Raw genomic sequence first — 18,484 nt, forward strand, 5'->3', positions numbered from 1 at the left:
TTCAAAATGCTGCCTTTTTGAGGCAGAACTTTGGTCAAAAACTCAGCTTTGCAGTGCAAAACCCAAATGGCAAAAACAATTGACATGTTGCTTCTTTGAAAAGCTGGGTTTTTGACCAAAGTTCTGCCTCAAAAAGGCAGCATTTTGAACAACATAGTGTGAACAAGAAACCCAAATTCCCATAGACTTTGCTTGAATAGAAGAACACATCCATTTTGGCATTAAACAGCGCAGAAGAAAAAGCAGCAAAAAAGCAGGTAAAAAGCAGGTAAAAAGCAACGTGCGCACATACCCTTACTTCTGCGCAAGGGCCCACCAGGGAATTCTCCTGTTCTCCCGTGGGCCAGTCCAAGCCAATGACCAATGTTATTCAATAAGGTTGTTCAGATGACACATTTTTCATAGTGCCTAAGTGAACAAATAAAAAACCAATTGCAGTGGCCACGATTCTCTATCATATTTCGGATGATGCTCACTTATTCAAGTCCGCGGGTGCACAAAAATATCAGATCCCATATGAAACACCTGTATAGCATCTGATTTTTATGAATAAATTGACATTATTAACCTAAGGAAACTATATTTCATCTTGTATATTTTACACAGTTGATGTATAAAATTGCATGCCACACGGATGAAAAAAATGGACTCATGGATAGCACATGGATGTAAAAAACAATGGACTTATGCATGTCACATGGGTATAAAAAACAATGGACACACGAATGGCACAAGGGCGTAAAAAACAACGGACACAGAGATGGCAATATGAGAATCTGAGATTTCTGGATGAAACCCAGATAATTTTTTTATCCTCTCATCTGACCCGGTCTTAGTAGGAACCAGAAAGTAAATTCATACACCCTGAACCACGGGCAGCATGAATCAGAGTCTTCGTGGCTTAACGCAGCCTTTTATGTTGCCGCGTGCTTTAGAAAATATACTTTGAACAGCCGTCCAAGGACTACGCATCTCAGATGACTTGTTCGAGGCCGGTCCCTGCCCGTCTCCACTAGATTGGCAGGTCTTTCATAATCTCTTGACGGCTTTTCAGAGTCTGTTTATTCGGAAACACCATAGAGTAGCATTTAAGAGAAAAAAAAAATAATGCAACTGGTGTCTGATTCCTGATGTCCATGCTTTGGGTGGCATGAATCTCCTATCAGGTTCCTTTTTATTTTATTTTATATTGTCTTTCATTGGTGCTTCCACGTTGTCTTTTTTTCATACTGAGAATGTCTATAGATTCACATGATGATATCTCTACATCTTTCTTGATTGATGATTCCAAGGAATGTAGAATGGAGAAAGCTAACTCTTAAGGTTCAGGCGGGTGAATGGACAGAAAACATATTGGGTTCTGGAAAACAGAATTAAGAAAGAGTCTGAGAAATAATAAAATATTCTATTTTACAAAGAAATGTAGGATCTTTAACCTATGAAGGGAGGTTCTCCAATTCATTCTCTTGCACATGTTCTTCTCAGGTATTGGATGTATTTGCTGAATCCTTTACTATGAAAACGGAAAATACTCCATCTTCATGCCAGGAACATTCCCCCTTTCATGGGCTGGGTGAGTAATTACCTTGTAAACTTCAACTTCAAATGCAATTGCTAGTATAGTTTTCTCGGAAAATACACAAGTGATGTCCTCATAGCTCAAGACTGACACTGATTAATTCAGGATGTCCTTGACATGAGCATTCTCCAGAACCTAAAGAGGTTGTCCACTACTTTTACATTGATGGCCTATACTTGGGATAAGTCATCAATGTCTTAACGACTGGGTTCTGAAACCTGGCACCCTCATCGATCAGCTATTATTGCAACAGGTAGCCGGAAATGCTCATTTCCAGAGCTACACCACCCTCTCATAGTGGACGCAGCGGGGTACTTCACATCCGCCTCCTATTGAAATCAATAGATGGTGGATGTGCAGTACCTGGCAGCGACTGCTATCAGTTGACAAAGCAGTTCTGGAACTGAGCATTTCTGAGTTCCTGTATTGAAAAAAGCTGATCAGCGAGTGTGCCGAGTATCGGACCCCAGCCAATCAGATAATAGGACATCAATGTAAAAGCAGTTGATAACCTCTTTAAATACTGAAATACTAATTAACATGCAAAATTACATGTAGGTAGAAAACTTAATTCGAACCTGGATCCAACATATGAATCACCATCAACAAGGGATTTTAAAGTTATAACCTCAAACAAAACAACTTATCCCATAAGGTGATGTATACCTTGCGGATCACTGGGTGTCTGACGCCTTTGACCCCCTGCAATCCAAGAACGGGGCTCTGGAACACTGAGAGTGGTGCTCTTGAGTTGAGAAGAGGTACGCATGCTCAACCTCCGCTCCAATCATTGGCAATTCCTTATGCCACTTTTCAAAAAAAAAATATTTGGAGCTGGCGCAGAAATGCCTAAAGTCACAATGTTTTTGTGCAATTGCATCCTGCACAAAAATTTGTATGTTTACAATATTAAAAAACCGACAGAAAAAGGTTGATTAGGTGGTAAGAGTTAACTAAAAAGCAATTTCTGTTTTGGAAAAGTAGAAAAAAAACTCCCAGTAATAGGCCTAATGTCATTTCCCGAAACTGTAATTTAAGTAACTGACTTTAAAAAAAATTAAATTTGGATTAATATCAGAGAATACGGATCTGAGTTGTTTGTGTAGACACCAAATATGGCTCTACCAATCCAGCCACAAATACTAAGTCAGAGGTTCCTGCACTGAATTTGGCAAAGGAATAAGAATAAGTTTAGGAGTAAATATCCGGACTCGTGGGTCAGTTCATAATTTACGGCATAGTTTGTATTGTTTGGTGCACTGCAGCCTTCTCTAAAGCACATAAAATATGTACACATACTTGGTGATTATAAACAGACTATGAAATGGGAATAGAGATTCATGATGACCCAGGCAGCGACCACTAGACTTGAGTATCTCTGTACTTGTAAATGTTAAAGGGAACCTGTCACCAGATTTGTCCCATATAAGTTGCAGCCACCACCAGTGAGCTCTTGTATACAATATTCTAGAAAACTGTGTATAAGAGCCCAGGCCAATCTGTAAAACATAAAAAACAGCTGTTATTATACTCACCTGTGGTATGGTGCGGTCCGATGGGGGTCGCTGTTCTCGGTCCGGAACCTCTTATCTTCTTGCGATCGCTGTCCTCCTACCCTGCTCCATGTGGATGACGCATCCTACGTAATTCACGTAGACTCCACCATTGCACTCTTGCTCACTTACATTTCGGAGGGCAAATCAAAGTATTGAAGTGCAATCGCAAGAAGAGAGGCAGCACTGGACCGAGCCCCCTATATACAGTATTCTAGAATGCCATATATAAGGGCTGGCTGGTTGTGGCCTCAGTTTATAGAGGAAAAACCCGGTGACAGGTCACCTTTAAACATTAGAGGCCGATTCTTTAAAGCTTTATTCCAGAAAAGTATCCAAAAAGCTTTGAAAAGTCTCAACATTATTTTTTGCAACATGGAGTTGTGCAAAAACATTGTGACTTTTGGCAATTTAACACCAGTTAGAATCAATTCCACAGAAATGGGATAAGCCTGGGCGGAACCCCACCACGCCCATCCAAATTATTAAAACTTATGACATTTGGTACACCAGATATGCTATTCCAATACCTGGAGTTAATATTTTTGGCATGGCGCATGGAGTTCCATGCCAATTATAAGGTGAGTTTAATTCATTAATGGGTGTGTGTTTCTTAATGAATTGGGTGCCTTGTAGTTAATTAATATCGCGGGCGGGGAGGGGACGCTGCGCTCACCACGCTTGGGTCCGGCTCGGGGCTGCTTTGCTTGCTGCTCAGTGGCTCGAGCGGTGGGCCGGATCCGGGGACTCGAGCAGCGCTACTCGCCCGTGAGTGAAAAGGGGAAGGTTTTGGGTTTTGAAGGGTATTGTTCGTGACGCCACCCACGGTTGTGGTGAGGTTGTGACACCACCGCTGCTCTGGACGGGGATCCCGGGAGCGATGACGGGAGCAGTTTGGATGTTGTTTTCCCCATCCGTGGGTAGGGGTTGGTTGTCCAGGGGCCCGGTAAGTGTGAATGGAAGGTGGATGGCGGGGTTTGGTGAGGTGCAGGGTTGCGGGGACAGCGCGGTGCCGCACGGCACGTTGGTTCTCACTCAGCCAATGATGAATGCAAAGTCTCCGGTAAAACAAATGGCTGGATGGACGGGTCCCACAGACGGCTGCGGTGGCTTTTCTCCCGGTAGGTTGGCGGTGACTGCCTTTCCCTGCACCTGTAGTGTGTTTCTGGTTCTGATGTCAGCTTGGATGGATGCTGAGGGAGCCCCTTTTGCCCGCAGGCTCTGGCCCTGGGAACTGTAGCCTTGGCGGTGACTGTATTTCCCTTCACGGTTTGAGCGGTTGCCTTCAATCGGGTCTTTGCTGCTGGGAAACCCCGGAGGTTCCCTTCGCTAATGGATTTGGCCGGTTTTACGGCGACTCCAAGCCTGGTCGGGGTCCGTAGGCCCTGCCGAATGGTGCTGGCTTCTCTTCGCTCCCCGGTCCGGTACCGGCGGGCCACCACCTGTCCCCGGTCCTTACGGTTTACGTCAATCGGCCTCTCCTGCAGACGGTCACCACCGTCTGCCAACCTTGCTGTATGTGCCCGGGCCACGTACCCAGACATGGTCAGTCTGCTCCACTGCTATTTCCCTCTTTTCACCCTCAAACTGAACTGAACTGAACTGTCTACCTTTTCCCGCCTCCAGGATTGTGAACTCCTCGGTGGGTGGGGCCAACCGACTGGCTCCACCCCCTGGTGTGGACATCAGCCCCCGGAGGGAGGCAACAAGGATCTTTGTCTGACTTTGATGTGCCTAGCCAGGGTGTGGGGTGTGTTGTTGCAGTACCTGTGACGACCTGGCTTGTCCAGGGTGCCACATTAACACCAATGTAGAGAGAACGTGCACTATGCCAGTCTTAATAAATGAGCCTCTATGCGCCCAAGTCATTAAATCAATTTTGCCAGAGTTAAGTAAAGAAAATTTTTCGACTTTCTGAATTTTCATACCATTGTTGCCATAGACGTCTATCACTGGGGTAAAATTTAAGCAAGGTGCAGGGAGGCGCAAACTACTCATCATGCAATTCTGATTCATTAAGAGCCATGCGTCCTTCTTAAAGAATCAGGAGCGTCCAGTCCCAACACTTTCCTCATTAGGATTGTTGTGATCGATGCCGATCTTGATGAATCGGGGCTTATGTTTTTTCAGGAATAGCATTGTAGTGATCTCTTTGCCCTTTCATTTGTCTTTTTCTTCTCCAAATAAAATACCTCTCCAAGTAACCAATAGCAAAATAATTTGTTAGGCATCTATATTATTGAGAAGTGGGATTGGTGGGTGTAAACTCAATCTAAATTATGTTATTTTTATAGCATTGGAGAATTAATTATTATTATGATACTGTAAAAGTTTTTTTATTAGATTTGAAAACTCTGATAATCCAATACTTAAAAGACCATGCATTCATGCACTTGGATTCTCCATTTGGTAGTCAGACGATCATGGTGAGGTCTTCAAAGTGTGTTTATTAGAAATGAGCACTTTATTAGAAACTCACTTTGAATGCTACAGAAAATTTGGATCCACCAGACTCTGACTTATTTGTGATTCAATTGGCTTGAAATTTAGTGCCAAGAAGTGCTAAAAAAACCTCCCATTTTTTCCTTATCACCCTTTACCTGCCCTGTTGCTGCTTCCCCCCACCCCATTCTTCCCTGGCTTTCTTTCTCTGTTTGGCTCTGGTCTTTTCTTCTGTTTCTGCACTTGTGAGGTTATCTAGACCTCGAGTCATGTCACAACGACATGACGACAGAGGACATGATGTTGCTTGAGACCTAAAATCATGAGTGTATCTCGCTCAGGAGAGAACCCAGGTGAATCTGGAGTCAGAAGGTCACAGGGTATTGCTGCTGCAGGTTCACTGCTGTTATTTAATAACATCTCCTTCCTTATGGTGCTTTAATGATTACGCACCCTTTCCTGCCTGGCTGCGGGCTTTAGCTGTCAATCTCATGTGTGGCTCTTTGAGATCACTCCCCTTCCCTATCTAATTCATGTGCCTGATCAGTTGATGCCTGTGATAGAAATTGAATTCTCATTTCTTTGTGGTACATTTTGGAAGGAGCCTGCTCTGGAAGAAGTCTGTCTTGTTGTGTGCAGCAGTGGTGTTTTCTGCACTGAAGTCGCCTGGAGTGTCTATTCCTTGCATGTCTATTTCCCCTGTTTGTATTGCTTCCCTTCTGTTTCTGTATTGTAGTTGCGAGTCTAGTGAACTCATCAGCCTACTCACTATGCAAGGTGAGTGGAGGGCTAGCTAAGGATCCGAGGTATTCTGCTCACCGACAGGGTGAAAGAACCTGTTTATTGACGCTAGGGAGCTCAGGAGTCAGTTTGAGGTGAGTTTAGAAGGTGCCCTCTCACCCCTCTCCCTAGCGGCAGGGAACGCTATTGTATTGTGACTCCTTTGTCCCATGTGTGTTGTAACATCTTTTGGGAGTTTACTAGGTACTAGCAGTGTCAGACTGGCTACCGGAGAAACCGCCAGTAATACCAGTCCTGGCTGCGGTTACCTGCATTGAACTCCGGAGCTCTCACCTGAGCAATGGAGTGCAGCCTGGACTGAACTCAGGGTTTGTAGGACTGAACTGCGAGCGCCAACTGATTCCCCGACGGAGATTGCAGTTCAGTTCATGACAGCTGCGGACAGGCCGGGCTGCACTCCGGAGCTCAGGTGAGAGTTCCGGAGTTCAATGCAGGTAACCTCAGCCAGGACTGGTTTTACTGGTGGTTTCTCCAGTAGCCAGTCTGACTCTGGGTACTAGGTAAACCCTGCTAGTCACGTGTGTGACACCTAGTGATCCAGAAAAAGCACTAAAAATATGAAGAAGAATGGAGCTGCAGGGAGAAAGTGAGCCAGCAGAGGAATGAGCAAGGGAGTTGTGGCACCAGGACAATTGAGGGTAGGGCCATGTGTAATTTTTTTAACAACTCTCAGAGCATCAAAAAAAGGCTTTTACCAACAATTTGATTTGTGTAGAATAAATTCAACATGAATTCAATCTCCCGTTCTAATCTCCGCCAATCTGGCAAATCGAATTTCAGCGGATTTGCTCATCTCTCGTGTCTACGGACAGATGTGGGATGGCTTGGAGTATCCAATAATTTGGCACCAGTTCTTTATTATCAATTTTAATTTTATTTGATTTAAAAAAAAAAAATCAATGTATGACTTTCCCGCAACGCAAAAAGTAATGATTCATAGAGCAGGCAATGCAAGGAGTTAACATCGCTGAGGTCACAAAGTTGAAACTCGCTTCACTTGTGTTTGTATTGAAGATTGACTTTATGAAGGTCAAGTCTAGCCCTGTGTACATAGGATGGATATTCTCTCTGCCTCCACATTTCGAATGCTTCATCACTAACTTTGAAGAGATGCCAGAGATGAAGTACCAGATAAAATCCGACACAAACCTACATGTTCTTATTTCCTGTGGTAAACAGATGTGCTTGGGTTTTACACTTGACTACAGATAATACGATGTCGGTGGAGAGAAGAAAATTTATCAACTTTTTTATGTTTCCCTTTCATTTTTTGTTGGCAAAAGGTGGCATTTTTTTTCTCTCTTTAACTATCTACAAAGAAATAGATTAGACCAGCAAAAATGAACACACAAAAAAATCTCAACTAAAAATATACAAAAATTAGAGAATGAGGGAATTTTAGTATATGGGATGTACACTGGAGATCAAAATTAGAGAACAACAACACACAATTTCCTAAATGTTGCGGTCATTGTGTCATCCTATGTGATTATATCCTAACATGAGAAAAATCGCAGGATTTTTCGCTTATTTCATAATTTATTGTAAAGCAAATAATAAAAATGTAAATGAGATAAATGAAAAAGACACTGATCAAAATTAGAGAACACTGTGAGATCCCTGCAAGTTTTTGGTGTTAATCCGGCACCTGGTGCTAATTTCCTTAATTATCTGACAAACCGTATGTAACTGGCAGCCTAACTTTCCAGTTTGCACTGACTTTGCATACATGGTGTGCCGTTACAAAGTGACTGAAACCCTCCGGCAGCAGGTTGTCCAGATTAAGGCCAAAGTAATGACCCTATTAGCCATCACAATAGAAGTTTGCCGTTCCAAGTCTGTGATTTTGAGAATATTGCATCTTTACAAAGTCACAAACTCTTTCAAGTCTCGCAAGAAAGCTGGTAACCCTTGAAAGACAAATTCAAGAGAGGACAGGGTAATGTGGAGAATCTCCATGGATAATTATTTATACACTGCAGCTGGAGTTGCTCGGCAATTCAGCACTGAGCAAGGTAAGGATATGTCTCGTCATACAGTGTCACAACGTTTAAGAGCATTTGGACTGAATACCCACTCTGTAGTGACCAAACCTCTCATAAGCAGGTAGAATCAATAAGCTAGACTCACCTTTGGTGAGGAGCAAGCAAGCACAGAGAACTGTCCACAGTTCATTTTAGTGATGAAACCAAGTTTAATTTATTTGGGTCTGATGGGAAACATTATGTTCATTGACAAACTGGAGAAAGACAACCCAAAGTGTGTTAAGAAGTCAGTGAAAGGTGGTGGAGGAAGTGTCAGGGTTTGGGGAATGTTTTCTGCAGCAGGAGTTGGACCTCTCATACAGCTACATGGCAGAGTGAATGCAAGTGTGGATCAGAACCTTCTTCACCAACACATGGTTCCTTACTTGCGTTCATCACTCAATCAGACAGCAATTTTCATGCAAGACAATGCCCAGTCACACCGCAAAATGGGGAAAGCAGTTCCTTGAAACAATGAAATGGCCACAGCCTAGAATCCTGATCTAAACCCAATAGAAAACCTCTGGAAAATCCCTGGTGTCAAAGTTATGGCCAAGAAACTCACAGCAGTCAAAGAACTGTGGAAGAGACTAGAAGAGTGGACCAAAATCCCACCAGATCAGTGTGAGAGACTAGTGATGTCCTGTGGCCGCAGATGTGCTGAAGTCATTCACAGCGACGGCCGGTGCACGTCCTACTGATTGTGACTGTTGTTACCTGCAGAACATTTACTGATCATCTCTCTCTGTGCTACAGTCATTGCTGTTCTCTAATTATCATCATCACCTTTTGGACAAATTAAAGGTTTTATGTTGATAAACTTTGGATCTTTTATAAAACCCTGCTCTAGTGGCATGGTGCACCCCTTACACAAAACCAGAACATGGTCATCAATGTGGATTACATAATTTCTGAAAAAAGCAAGTGATCAGACATTGTTCTCTAATTTTGATCTCTAGTATAGATTGTAAAGTGACCATAGAAACAATGATTTGGCTCTCACTTGAATTGTGATTTTTGATTATTTTGTATTATGATTTTGCTTCTTTCTTCTTTCCTTAATTGTTTAATTATACATTTTAATGTAAAGTTCAAAATAAGGGTTTGACCACACAGTGTCTTTTACGTTTACGTTTATACGTTTTGCTATAAGAAAAAGTTTCTGGAAACACTGTGCTTCTCCTGAAATATCTCTTGTGATGTCTTTCTGGACATTTTTTGTATTGAGTTTTTTGCCAGCATCTGTTTTTTTTTTACTTTCTATAAATTCGATCTATAAAATAGTGGCAATGTCATGGCAGAAGCAACAAGCTATTAATATTATTATTATTATTTATTATTATAGCGCCATTTATTCCATGGCGCTTTACAAGTGAAAGAGGGTATACGTACAACAATCATTAACAGTACATAACAGACTGGTATAGGAGGAGAGAGGACCCTGCCCGCGAGAGCTCATAGTCTATAGGGAGTGGGTGATGGTACGATAGGTGAGGACAGAGCCGGTTGTGCAGTGGTGTACTGGACTGAGGGCTATTGTAGGTTGTAGGCTTGTTGGAAGAGGTGGGTCTTGAGGTTCCTCTTGAAGCTTTCCACGGTAGGTGAGAGTCTGATGTGCTGAGGTAGAGCGTTCCAGAGTATGGGGGAGGCACGGGAGAAATCTTGTACGTGATTGTGGGAAGAGGAGATAAGAGAGGAGCAGAGAAGGAGATCTTGTGACGATTTGAGGTTGCGTGCAGGTAGGTACCGGGAGACTAGGTCACAGATGTAGGGAGGAGACAGGTTGTGCATATTGAGTAATCATTTACAGTGTTCTATGCTACATAATGGTAATGTATTTAAAACATGACATGCCAAGAAGGGACAAATCCCTCTATGTAAAAACTGTGATCAAAACGCATGTAAAAAAAACCCTCACTAGTGATGCCCAATCATCTTCCTCACGATCATCTCAAACGTCCACTGCTCTCCCAGCATGGCAACCATAGTTTCCGTTAAATAAGCACTTTTGAGCTTCCTTTCACCATAGACAACTGTTACTAGCATCCTACAGATACAATTTCTTCTAATTCAGGCCTTCTTTACATGGACCTTCTGTTTTTCATGGGTTTAGTTCCGAACTGCTTAATTGGCCTCCCTGATATGAGCTCCGATCTATTGAATGTTCCAGTCTATGGAGTGTCTCATTACATTTCCTTGGTCCTTAGGATGTATTATCTGAAGTCTTCCCGTCTGCCCTCTTCACACACAGCTCCTTTTAGGCAGTTGGCATAACAGGGCCCCTGGGCAAAATTTGGACCCCTCCACCTTTGTTGGTCAGATGTGTGCGTCCTTGTAGCTTTCTAAATATATAAGGACATATGTATTGCCCTACCTCCTCATTCATAATGTAGTAATATCCTCCATCTTGTACTAACGTTCCCCATCCTGGTATACATGTCCCCCATCCTGGTGTATATGTCTCCTGTGCTGCAGCTTTTTTTAACACACAAAAAATAAACGACTCCTCTCACCGTCCCTCTTTTCCCAGGCTTGTGGCATCCTCTTCTGAAGCCAGCAACAGAGTTTGGCGTGTAAGCGACGGGCAGCACATGATGTCACTGCCATGTGCCCCCAGTCACAAGTTGCGCTGACTTCAGCTGCCGACCTCTGATTGGTCGTCAGCTTATTTTTATGTGTAGGGACTCAGTGGGTCTCTGTCCAGCAATATGTTTCCGCTGGATGAGCATCCAAGGACGCACATTCAGCTAAAGTAGGCCCTGGTGCTGGTGGGCCTCCACCACTCCCAGGCCAGGTTGCGACCTCTTCGACTACGATCACCACACCCTTGCTTATAACATGTGAATCTGTCAACTGTCAGACCATAGGTCTTATACCACTCAATGCAGGATTCTAGCTGTCCACTGCCAGGAAATAGATAGCCTGTTTGGCCATATAACTCACCACATCCTGGGCCATTCTCAGCCTTTAACCTCTCATGTGTCTGACTACATACATTTTAACTATCAAACATTTGAAAGCACATTTAAAACAGCAGATAACATTACATAACATTGCATCTTCTTCAAGGGATGTTGGCATCACAAAAAAGAAAAAGGAAGGAAAGGAAAAGAAATGAAAAGAAGGAAGGAATGAAGGAAAGGAAGGAGGGAAAGGAAGGAGGGAAAGGAAGAAATGAATGGAAGGGGGGAAGGAAGGGAAGTAAGGGAAGGAACTGAAGGAATTAAGGGAAGGAAGGAGGGAAAGGAAGGAGGGAAAGGAAGAAATGAATGGAAGGGGGAAGGAAGGGAAGGAAGGAAGGGAAGGAATTAAGGGAAGGAAGGAGGGAAAGGAAGAAATGAAGGGAAGGGGGGAAGGAAGGGAAGGAAGGGAAGGAATTAAGGAAAGGAAGGAGGGAAAGGAAGGAGGGAAAGGAAGAAATGAATGGAAGGGGGGAAGGAAGGGAAGGAAGGAAGGAAGGGAAGGAATTAAGGGAAGGAAGGAGGGAAAGGAAGAAATGAAGGGAAGGGGGGAAGGAAGGGAAGGAAGGGAAGGAAGGGAAGGAAGGAAGGAAGGAAGGAAGGAAGGAAGGAGGGAGGGAAGGAAGGAAGCAAGATATATTTGAGAGTACCAGCATCCACCTCACGTTTTCAGAAAACCATGAAAAATTAGAGTATGAGGGCATAAAGCTGTGCACCCTCTGTAGAGGATCTTACATCACAACTTTTGGAGGATTTGTGTGAGAGTATGAAAAGTCCAAATTTTTGTATGGGTGGATAAGTCAGAGTGAGACCCCTTTTTCAATGTGAGATATAGTTAGGTGAAGGAAAATTTGGCAGGGAAATATGGATCTTGTACATGGCTGATGGTGTGTGCCGCATGAAGAGCACACCAACTCAAAGTTTGTGCGGTTAAGAATGAGAGAGTTAGTACACTTTCAAAACTTCTAGGGGGAAAGTCCTAGGGAAAGTTCTTAGGGGGAAAAAAGATGTTTGTTTGTTTTCATGCAAAGTCACAAAACAAATAAAATGTAGGCCTAGGAGATGCTTTAGCCTTTACCCCACTTGGAAATATTTGAGGCACTTGTAATGGTCCCTCAGGCGATGATGTCAGGTATAGGGAAGCCAGTCAGCCACAAGGAGCAGGGTGTGGAGAAGCCACAGAATCTGCCCCTTGGACTAGCCATACAAGATTCATAGTCCTTGAAAGGCTGATCAAAGTACAGTCATGGCCAAAAGTGTTGGTACCCTTGAAATTGTTCCAGAAAATGAAATATTTCTCCCAGATAATTATTCCATTTCCACATGTTTTGTTATACAAATGTTTATTTCCTTTGTGTGCATTGGAACAACACAAAATAAAACGGGGGAAAAAAAGACAACTTTGATGTAATTTTACACAAAGCCCCAAAAATGGGCTGGACAAAATTGTTGGCACCTCTCCAAAATTGTGGGTAAACAACTTTTGTTTCAAGCATTTGATGCTCCTTCAAACTCACCTGTGGCAAGTAACAGGTGTGGGCAATATGGAAATCACACCCTGACTCAGTCTTTGCATTGTGTATCTGCGTGTGCCACATAAAGCATGAAGAACAGAAAGAAAAGAAGAGAACTGTCTGACGACTTCAGAATCAAAATTGTTCAAAGATATCATCAATCTAAAGGTTACAAGTCCATCTCCAGAGATCTTGATGTTTCTTTGTCCACAGTGTGGGACATAATCAAGAAGTTTACAACCTATGGCACTGTAGCTAATCTCCCTGGACATGGACTTCAGAGAAAAATTGATGAAAAGTTGGTGGATAAGCCGCCCCTATAAAGTTCCAAATAAATTCCAGCTATCCTGCAGGCACAGGGGGGCATGAGTGTCAGCGCAAATTATCCATCAACATTTAAATCAAATCAAATGCTATGGAGGAGATCCATGAGGACCCCACTGCTGAAACAGAGACATAAAAAAGCTAGACTGCAATTTGCCAAAATGTACGTAAGCTAAAAGCCTTTTGGTAAAGCATCTTGTGGACAGATGAGCCCAAGATAAATTATTTCACTAAAGCACATCATTCTACTGATTACCAAAATTGGAATGGGTACTGCTAAGAAAAGAACACGGCACCTTCAGTCAGATATAGTTGAGGTTCAAAAATGTTTTGTTGTTGTTTTGCTATCTCTGGCACTGGGTGACTTAACTTTATGCAAGGCATCATGAAATTTGAAGATTACCAAAGGATTTTTGGTCACAATGTAGTGCCCAGTGTCAGAAAGTTGGGTTTGTGTCCTAGGTCATAGGTCTTCCAGTAGGACAATGACCCCAAGCATATTTCAATAAGCCCCAGAAATGGATAGAAACAAAGCGCTGGAGAGTTCTGAAGTGGCAGCAATGAGTACGGATCCAAGTCCCACTGACACCTGCGGAGAGATCTGAAAATTGCTGTTGGGAGAAGAGAAGACACCTTCAAATATGAGAGATCTGGAGCAGTTTTTAAAGAAGAGTCCAAGATTCCAGCTGAGAGAAGGAAGAAGCTTGTGGACGGTTATAGGAAGCGATTGATTGCAGTTATTTATTCCAAAGGGTAAAGGGTGCAACCAAATATTAAGCTGAGGGGGTCAACAATTTTGTCTAGTTCATTTTTGGGGTTTTGTGTGAAATTACGTGCAATTTGCCTTTTCTTCTCTGTTTTTTGGGGATTTTCCCATACACACAAAGGAAATAAACATACAGTGCCTACAAGTAGTATTCAACCCCCTGCATATTTAGCAGGTTTGATAAGATGCAAATGAGTTAGAGCCTGCAAACTTCAAACAAGAGCAGGATTTATTAACAGATGCATAAATCTTACAAACCAACAAGTTATGTTGCTCAGTTAAATTGTAATAAATTTTCAACATAAAAGTGTGGGTCAATTATTATTCAACCCCTAGGTTTAATATTTTGTGGAATAACCCTTGTTTGCAATTACAGCTAATAATCATCTTTTATAAGACCTGATCAGGCCGGCACAGGTCTCTGGAGTTATCTTGGCCCACTCCTCCATGCAGATCTTCTCCAAGTTATCTAGATTCTTTGGGTGTCTCATGTGGACTTTAATCTTGAGCTCCTTCCAGAAGTTTTCAATTGAGTTAAGGTCAGGAGACTGACTAGGCTACTGCAACACCTTGATTTTTTTCCCTCTTGAACCAGGCCTTGGTTTTCTTGGCTGTGTGCTTTGGGTCGTTGTCTTGTTGGAAGATGAAATGACGACCCATCTTAAGATCCTTGATGGAGGAGCGGAGGTTCTTGGCCAAAATCTCCAGGTAGGCCGTGCTATCCATCTTCCCATGGATGCGGACCAGATGGCCAGGCCCCTTGGCTGAGAAACAGCCCCACAGCATGATGCTGCCACCACCATGCTTGACTGTAGGAATGGTATTCTTGGGGTCGTATGCAGTGCCATCCAGTCTCCAAAAGTCACATGTGTGGTTGGCACCAAAGATCTCGATCTTGGTCTCATCAGACCAGAGAACCATGAACCAGTCTGTCTCAGAGTCCTCCAAGTGATCATGAGCAAACTGTAGACGAGCCTTGACATGACGCTTTGAAAGTAAAGGTACCTTACAGGCTCGTCTGGAACGGAGACCATTGCGGTGGAGTACGTTACTTATGGTATTGACTGAAACCAATGTCCCCACTGCCATGAGATCTTCCCGGAGCTCCTTCCTTGTTGTCCTTGGGTTAGTCTTGACTCTTCGGACAAGCCTGGCCTCGGCACGGGTAGAAACTTTCAAAGGCTGTCCAGGCCGTGGAAGGCTAACAGTAGTTCCATAAGCCTTCCACTTCCGGATGATGCTCCCAACAGTGGAGACAGGTAGGCCCAACTCCTTGGAAAGGGTTTTGTACCCCTTGCCAGCCTTGTGACCCTCCACGATCTTGTCTCTGATGGCCTTGGAATGCTCCTTTGTCTTTCCCATGTTGACCAAGTATGAGTGCTGTTCACAAGTTTGGGGAGGGTCTTAATTAGTCAGAAAAGGCTGGAAAAAGAGATAATTAATCCAAACATGTGAAGCTCAACAATGGCTCTTTGTGCCTGAAATACTTCTTAATACTTTAGGGGAACCAAGCAGAATTCTGGTGGTTTGAGGGGTTGAATAATAAATGACCCTCTGAAAAAACTTTTCATAATTTAAAAAAAAAAAAAAAAAAAAAAAAGAAATAACATTCTTTTTTGCTGCAGTGCATTTCACACTTCCAGGCTGATCTACAGTCCAAATGTCACAATGCCAAGTTAATTCCGAATGTGTAAACCTGCTAAATCTGCAGGGGGTTGAATACTACTTGTAGGCACTGTATGTATAAAAAAACATGTATAATTGCAATAATTTCCTGGGAGAAATACTTCACTTTCTGGAACAATTTCAAGGGTGCCAACACTTTTGACTTTGAAAAAAATAATATTAGAGTCACTCTTGACCTAATGATACGTTCTCTTTAAGAAAAGTCTGATTTTTATAGAAGTATATTATGATGTATAAGATTTGAGCATCACGAGGGTTTAACATTTTATTTCAGATCACAAGATGAATGAAGTGTGTGCGGGTTGTGGATGCACGATCGCAGACCGATTCCTGCTCAGGGTGAATGACAGATCTTGGCACGAGTGCTGCGTAAAGTGCGCGGCCTGCCTACAAATCCTATCTGGGACCTGCTATTATCGGAACCGTCAGCTCTACTGCAAAGAAGACTATGAAAAGTAAGTGAGCCTTATTATTGAAGTACTCTTGGTAATATTACATGTATTGATAGGGTTTAGTATATTTTCCAGCAACAGTTGGATTTCCATAGCTTTTTATTTGACAGAAGTGTGAATAATAAAGCAGGTTGGGGTGAGGATTAAGAGGGGAAAGGCTTATTCCTAAAGATGAGTGGACTCTTGGAAGTTCGGTTTGGTGGGTGCAGCCAAACTTTAAATTAAGATCGGTTTGGGACCCAAACTTGACCTGAACCCCAAACTTGACCCACTAATTGGACAGTTCAGGTCTCTGCCGTCATGCAGCCAGCCATAAACAGATCACTTCCGGGGGCAGTTTATGGGGTTTTTCCATGTTGGTGTCCTCTAGATCCAATAATGCTTTGGTGGACCCATAGAAGCGCTACTCTAAGAGTGAAACAGCAGCCATCGTCCTCGCTTCCCACCTCCTCCCTTTGCCTTGTATTTTTCATGTGGAATAAAGGACCGTTTTTTTTTTCTTTTTTTCGGGTGGGTACTCCTCTTATCTCTACATATTTCACTACATCCAATAATGCTGAATTTACCCCCAGTGCGAGCCGATCAAACACTGCAAGTGGCTCACACTGGGCTGAGCACCGAATGTTCCAAAACACAGCAATGCTCGCGCGAATGGTATTCATGCGTAAAGCACCCGAACTCCAAATCCAGACTCTGTGTTTGTTTTGTAAAGTCTGTGTTTGGTATGAACACCGACCCTCTGGGTTACTCATCTCTACTTATCCCTAAACATGATCACTTTGAGGCTAATTGAATTCATCTAGACTTTAAAAAAAAATTCAGAATATCAATTTCTTGTGATTCGACTATACGCCGACTGCAATTTTGCTGGAATATAGAGAACCTGGTTAAAACTAAAAACTAAATTTTACTCATCAAAGACTCAACTTTTTGGTTCAGTTGTTACTGGGGCGGTTTTTTCGAGGACATGTTAGGTGCCTCCGGCAAAGGCTTGGGTCACAGGTAGGCCGTATGTCATGATGTCATGGGAAACCAAGCTGAAGGCACTAAAGTTGCCTTTGAAGAAACCATAGCTGTGACCAGAAAGAAGATGACCAGACCGGTGCAGGGCTGCATGACAGAACATGTGAGGGCCGGTTCAGTATAATCTTTTTTTATTTTGTGTTACCTATGCTAAGGTTCGGGGCCCGGAGAAGCCATAAAACACAAGAAATATTAACTCAATTTACAATTTTAATCTGCTATAGTCGAATTTCCTTAAGGGGGCTTTATACGCAGCGATATCGCTAGCGATATTGCTGGTGAAAGCACCCGTCGTTTGTGCGTCACACGGACTTACCTCCCTAGCGACGTCGCTGTTGCCGGCAAACCGTCTCCTTTCTAAGGGGGCGGTTCATGCGGCGTCACAGCGGCGTCACTAAGCGGCCGCCCAATAGAAGCGGAGGAGTGGAGATGAGCGGCCGTAACATGATGCCCACCTCCTTTCTTCCTCATTGCCGGTGGCCGCAGGTAAGCTGTAGTTCGTCGTTCCCGAGGTGTCACACGTAGCGATGTGTGCTGCCTCGGGAATGACGAACAAGGTGCGTCCTCAACAATCAACGATTTTTTTGAAAATGAACAACGTGTCACCGATCAACGATAAGGTGAGTATTTTTTATCGTTAACGGCCGTTCGTTGGTGTCACACGCAACGACGTCGCTAACGATGCTGGATATGCGTCACGGAATCCGTGACCCCAGCGATATATCGTTAGATACGTCGTTGCGTGTAATGGGGCCTTTAGATTCTCTTATCCTTACTTATTCCAAGTAGATTAGTGAGTGAGGGGTCCTGCAGCACCCAGCAACTGTAGTCATACACATGTTCCATCTGAGGTTTGAACAATTTTATTATTATTATTATTATTATTATTTATTATTATAGCGCCATCAATGGGACAACTTTCCTAGGTAGGTCATATGCTTCACTTATTAAGCAGGGATTGTGGTTTTTTTTTAATGTTTATTACCTTTTTATGCTTTTTTTTTCAATTTACTGCATTTATTGCCCCCCTACGACGTCCTTGTCGTGTGTCAATGAATTGTCATGGCAGTTGCGGAACCTGCTGGTACTCCTGAGAAACTCATGCTCAGGGTTGGCTTTGTAGGAGAGCATGATTTTTACTTTCCAGGAATGACAGATGCAGGTGCTCTAAGGAATTAATAAGTTGTTGAAAATTGGAAAATAAAAAAACAAAAAATAAAAATCACCCTTTAAAAATTTTTGACATAAAAAAAATAATTATCCAATATCGTCAGATCTAGAAAAAATTATTTTACCCATATAATAAACTCCTTAAAAATGGGGCTTCTCCCACTGGTATTTGGACCTCTGCCCTGGCACT

General features: G+C 42.9%; 1 protein-coding gene across 2 annotated transcripts in view; it reads left to right on the forward strand.

Annotated features, from left to right (window-relative positions):
• Positions 1–18,484, forward strand: part of LOC142302012 (LIM homeobox transcription factor 1-alpha-like) — a 129,905-nt gene that overhangs the window by 7,880 nt on the left and 103,541 nt on the right. For both annotated transcript variants that reach the window (XM_075343086.1, XM_075343087.1), the window contains 2 exons: positions 1,486–1,573; positions 15,924–16,104. In XM_075343086.1, the coding sequence (XP_075199201.1) occupies positions 1,516–1,573; positions 15,924–16,104 (239 nt within the window). In that variant the 5' untranslated portion in view covers positions 1,486–1,515. The remainder of the gene's footprint in view (positions 1–1,485; positions 1,574–15,923; positions 16,105–18,484) is intronic.

The sequence above is a fragment of the Anomaloglossus baeobatrachus genome, chromosome 4 (genome assembly GCF_048569485.1).
Source record: "Anomaloglossus baeobatrachus isolate aAnoBae1 chromosome 4, aAnoBae1.hap1, whole genome shotgun sequence".
Taxonomy (NCBI): domain Eukaryota; kingdom Metazoa; phylum Chordata; class Amphibia; order Anura; family Aromobatidae; genus Anomaloglossus; species Anomaloglossus baeobatrachus.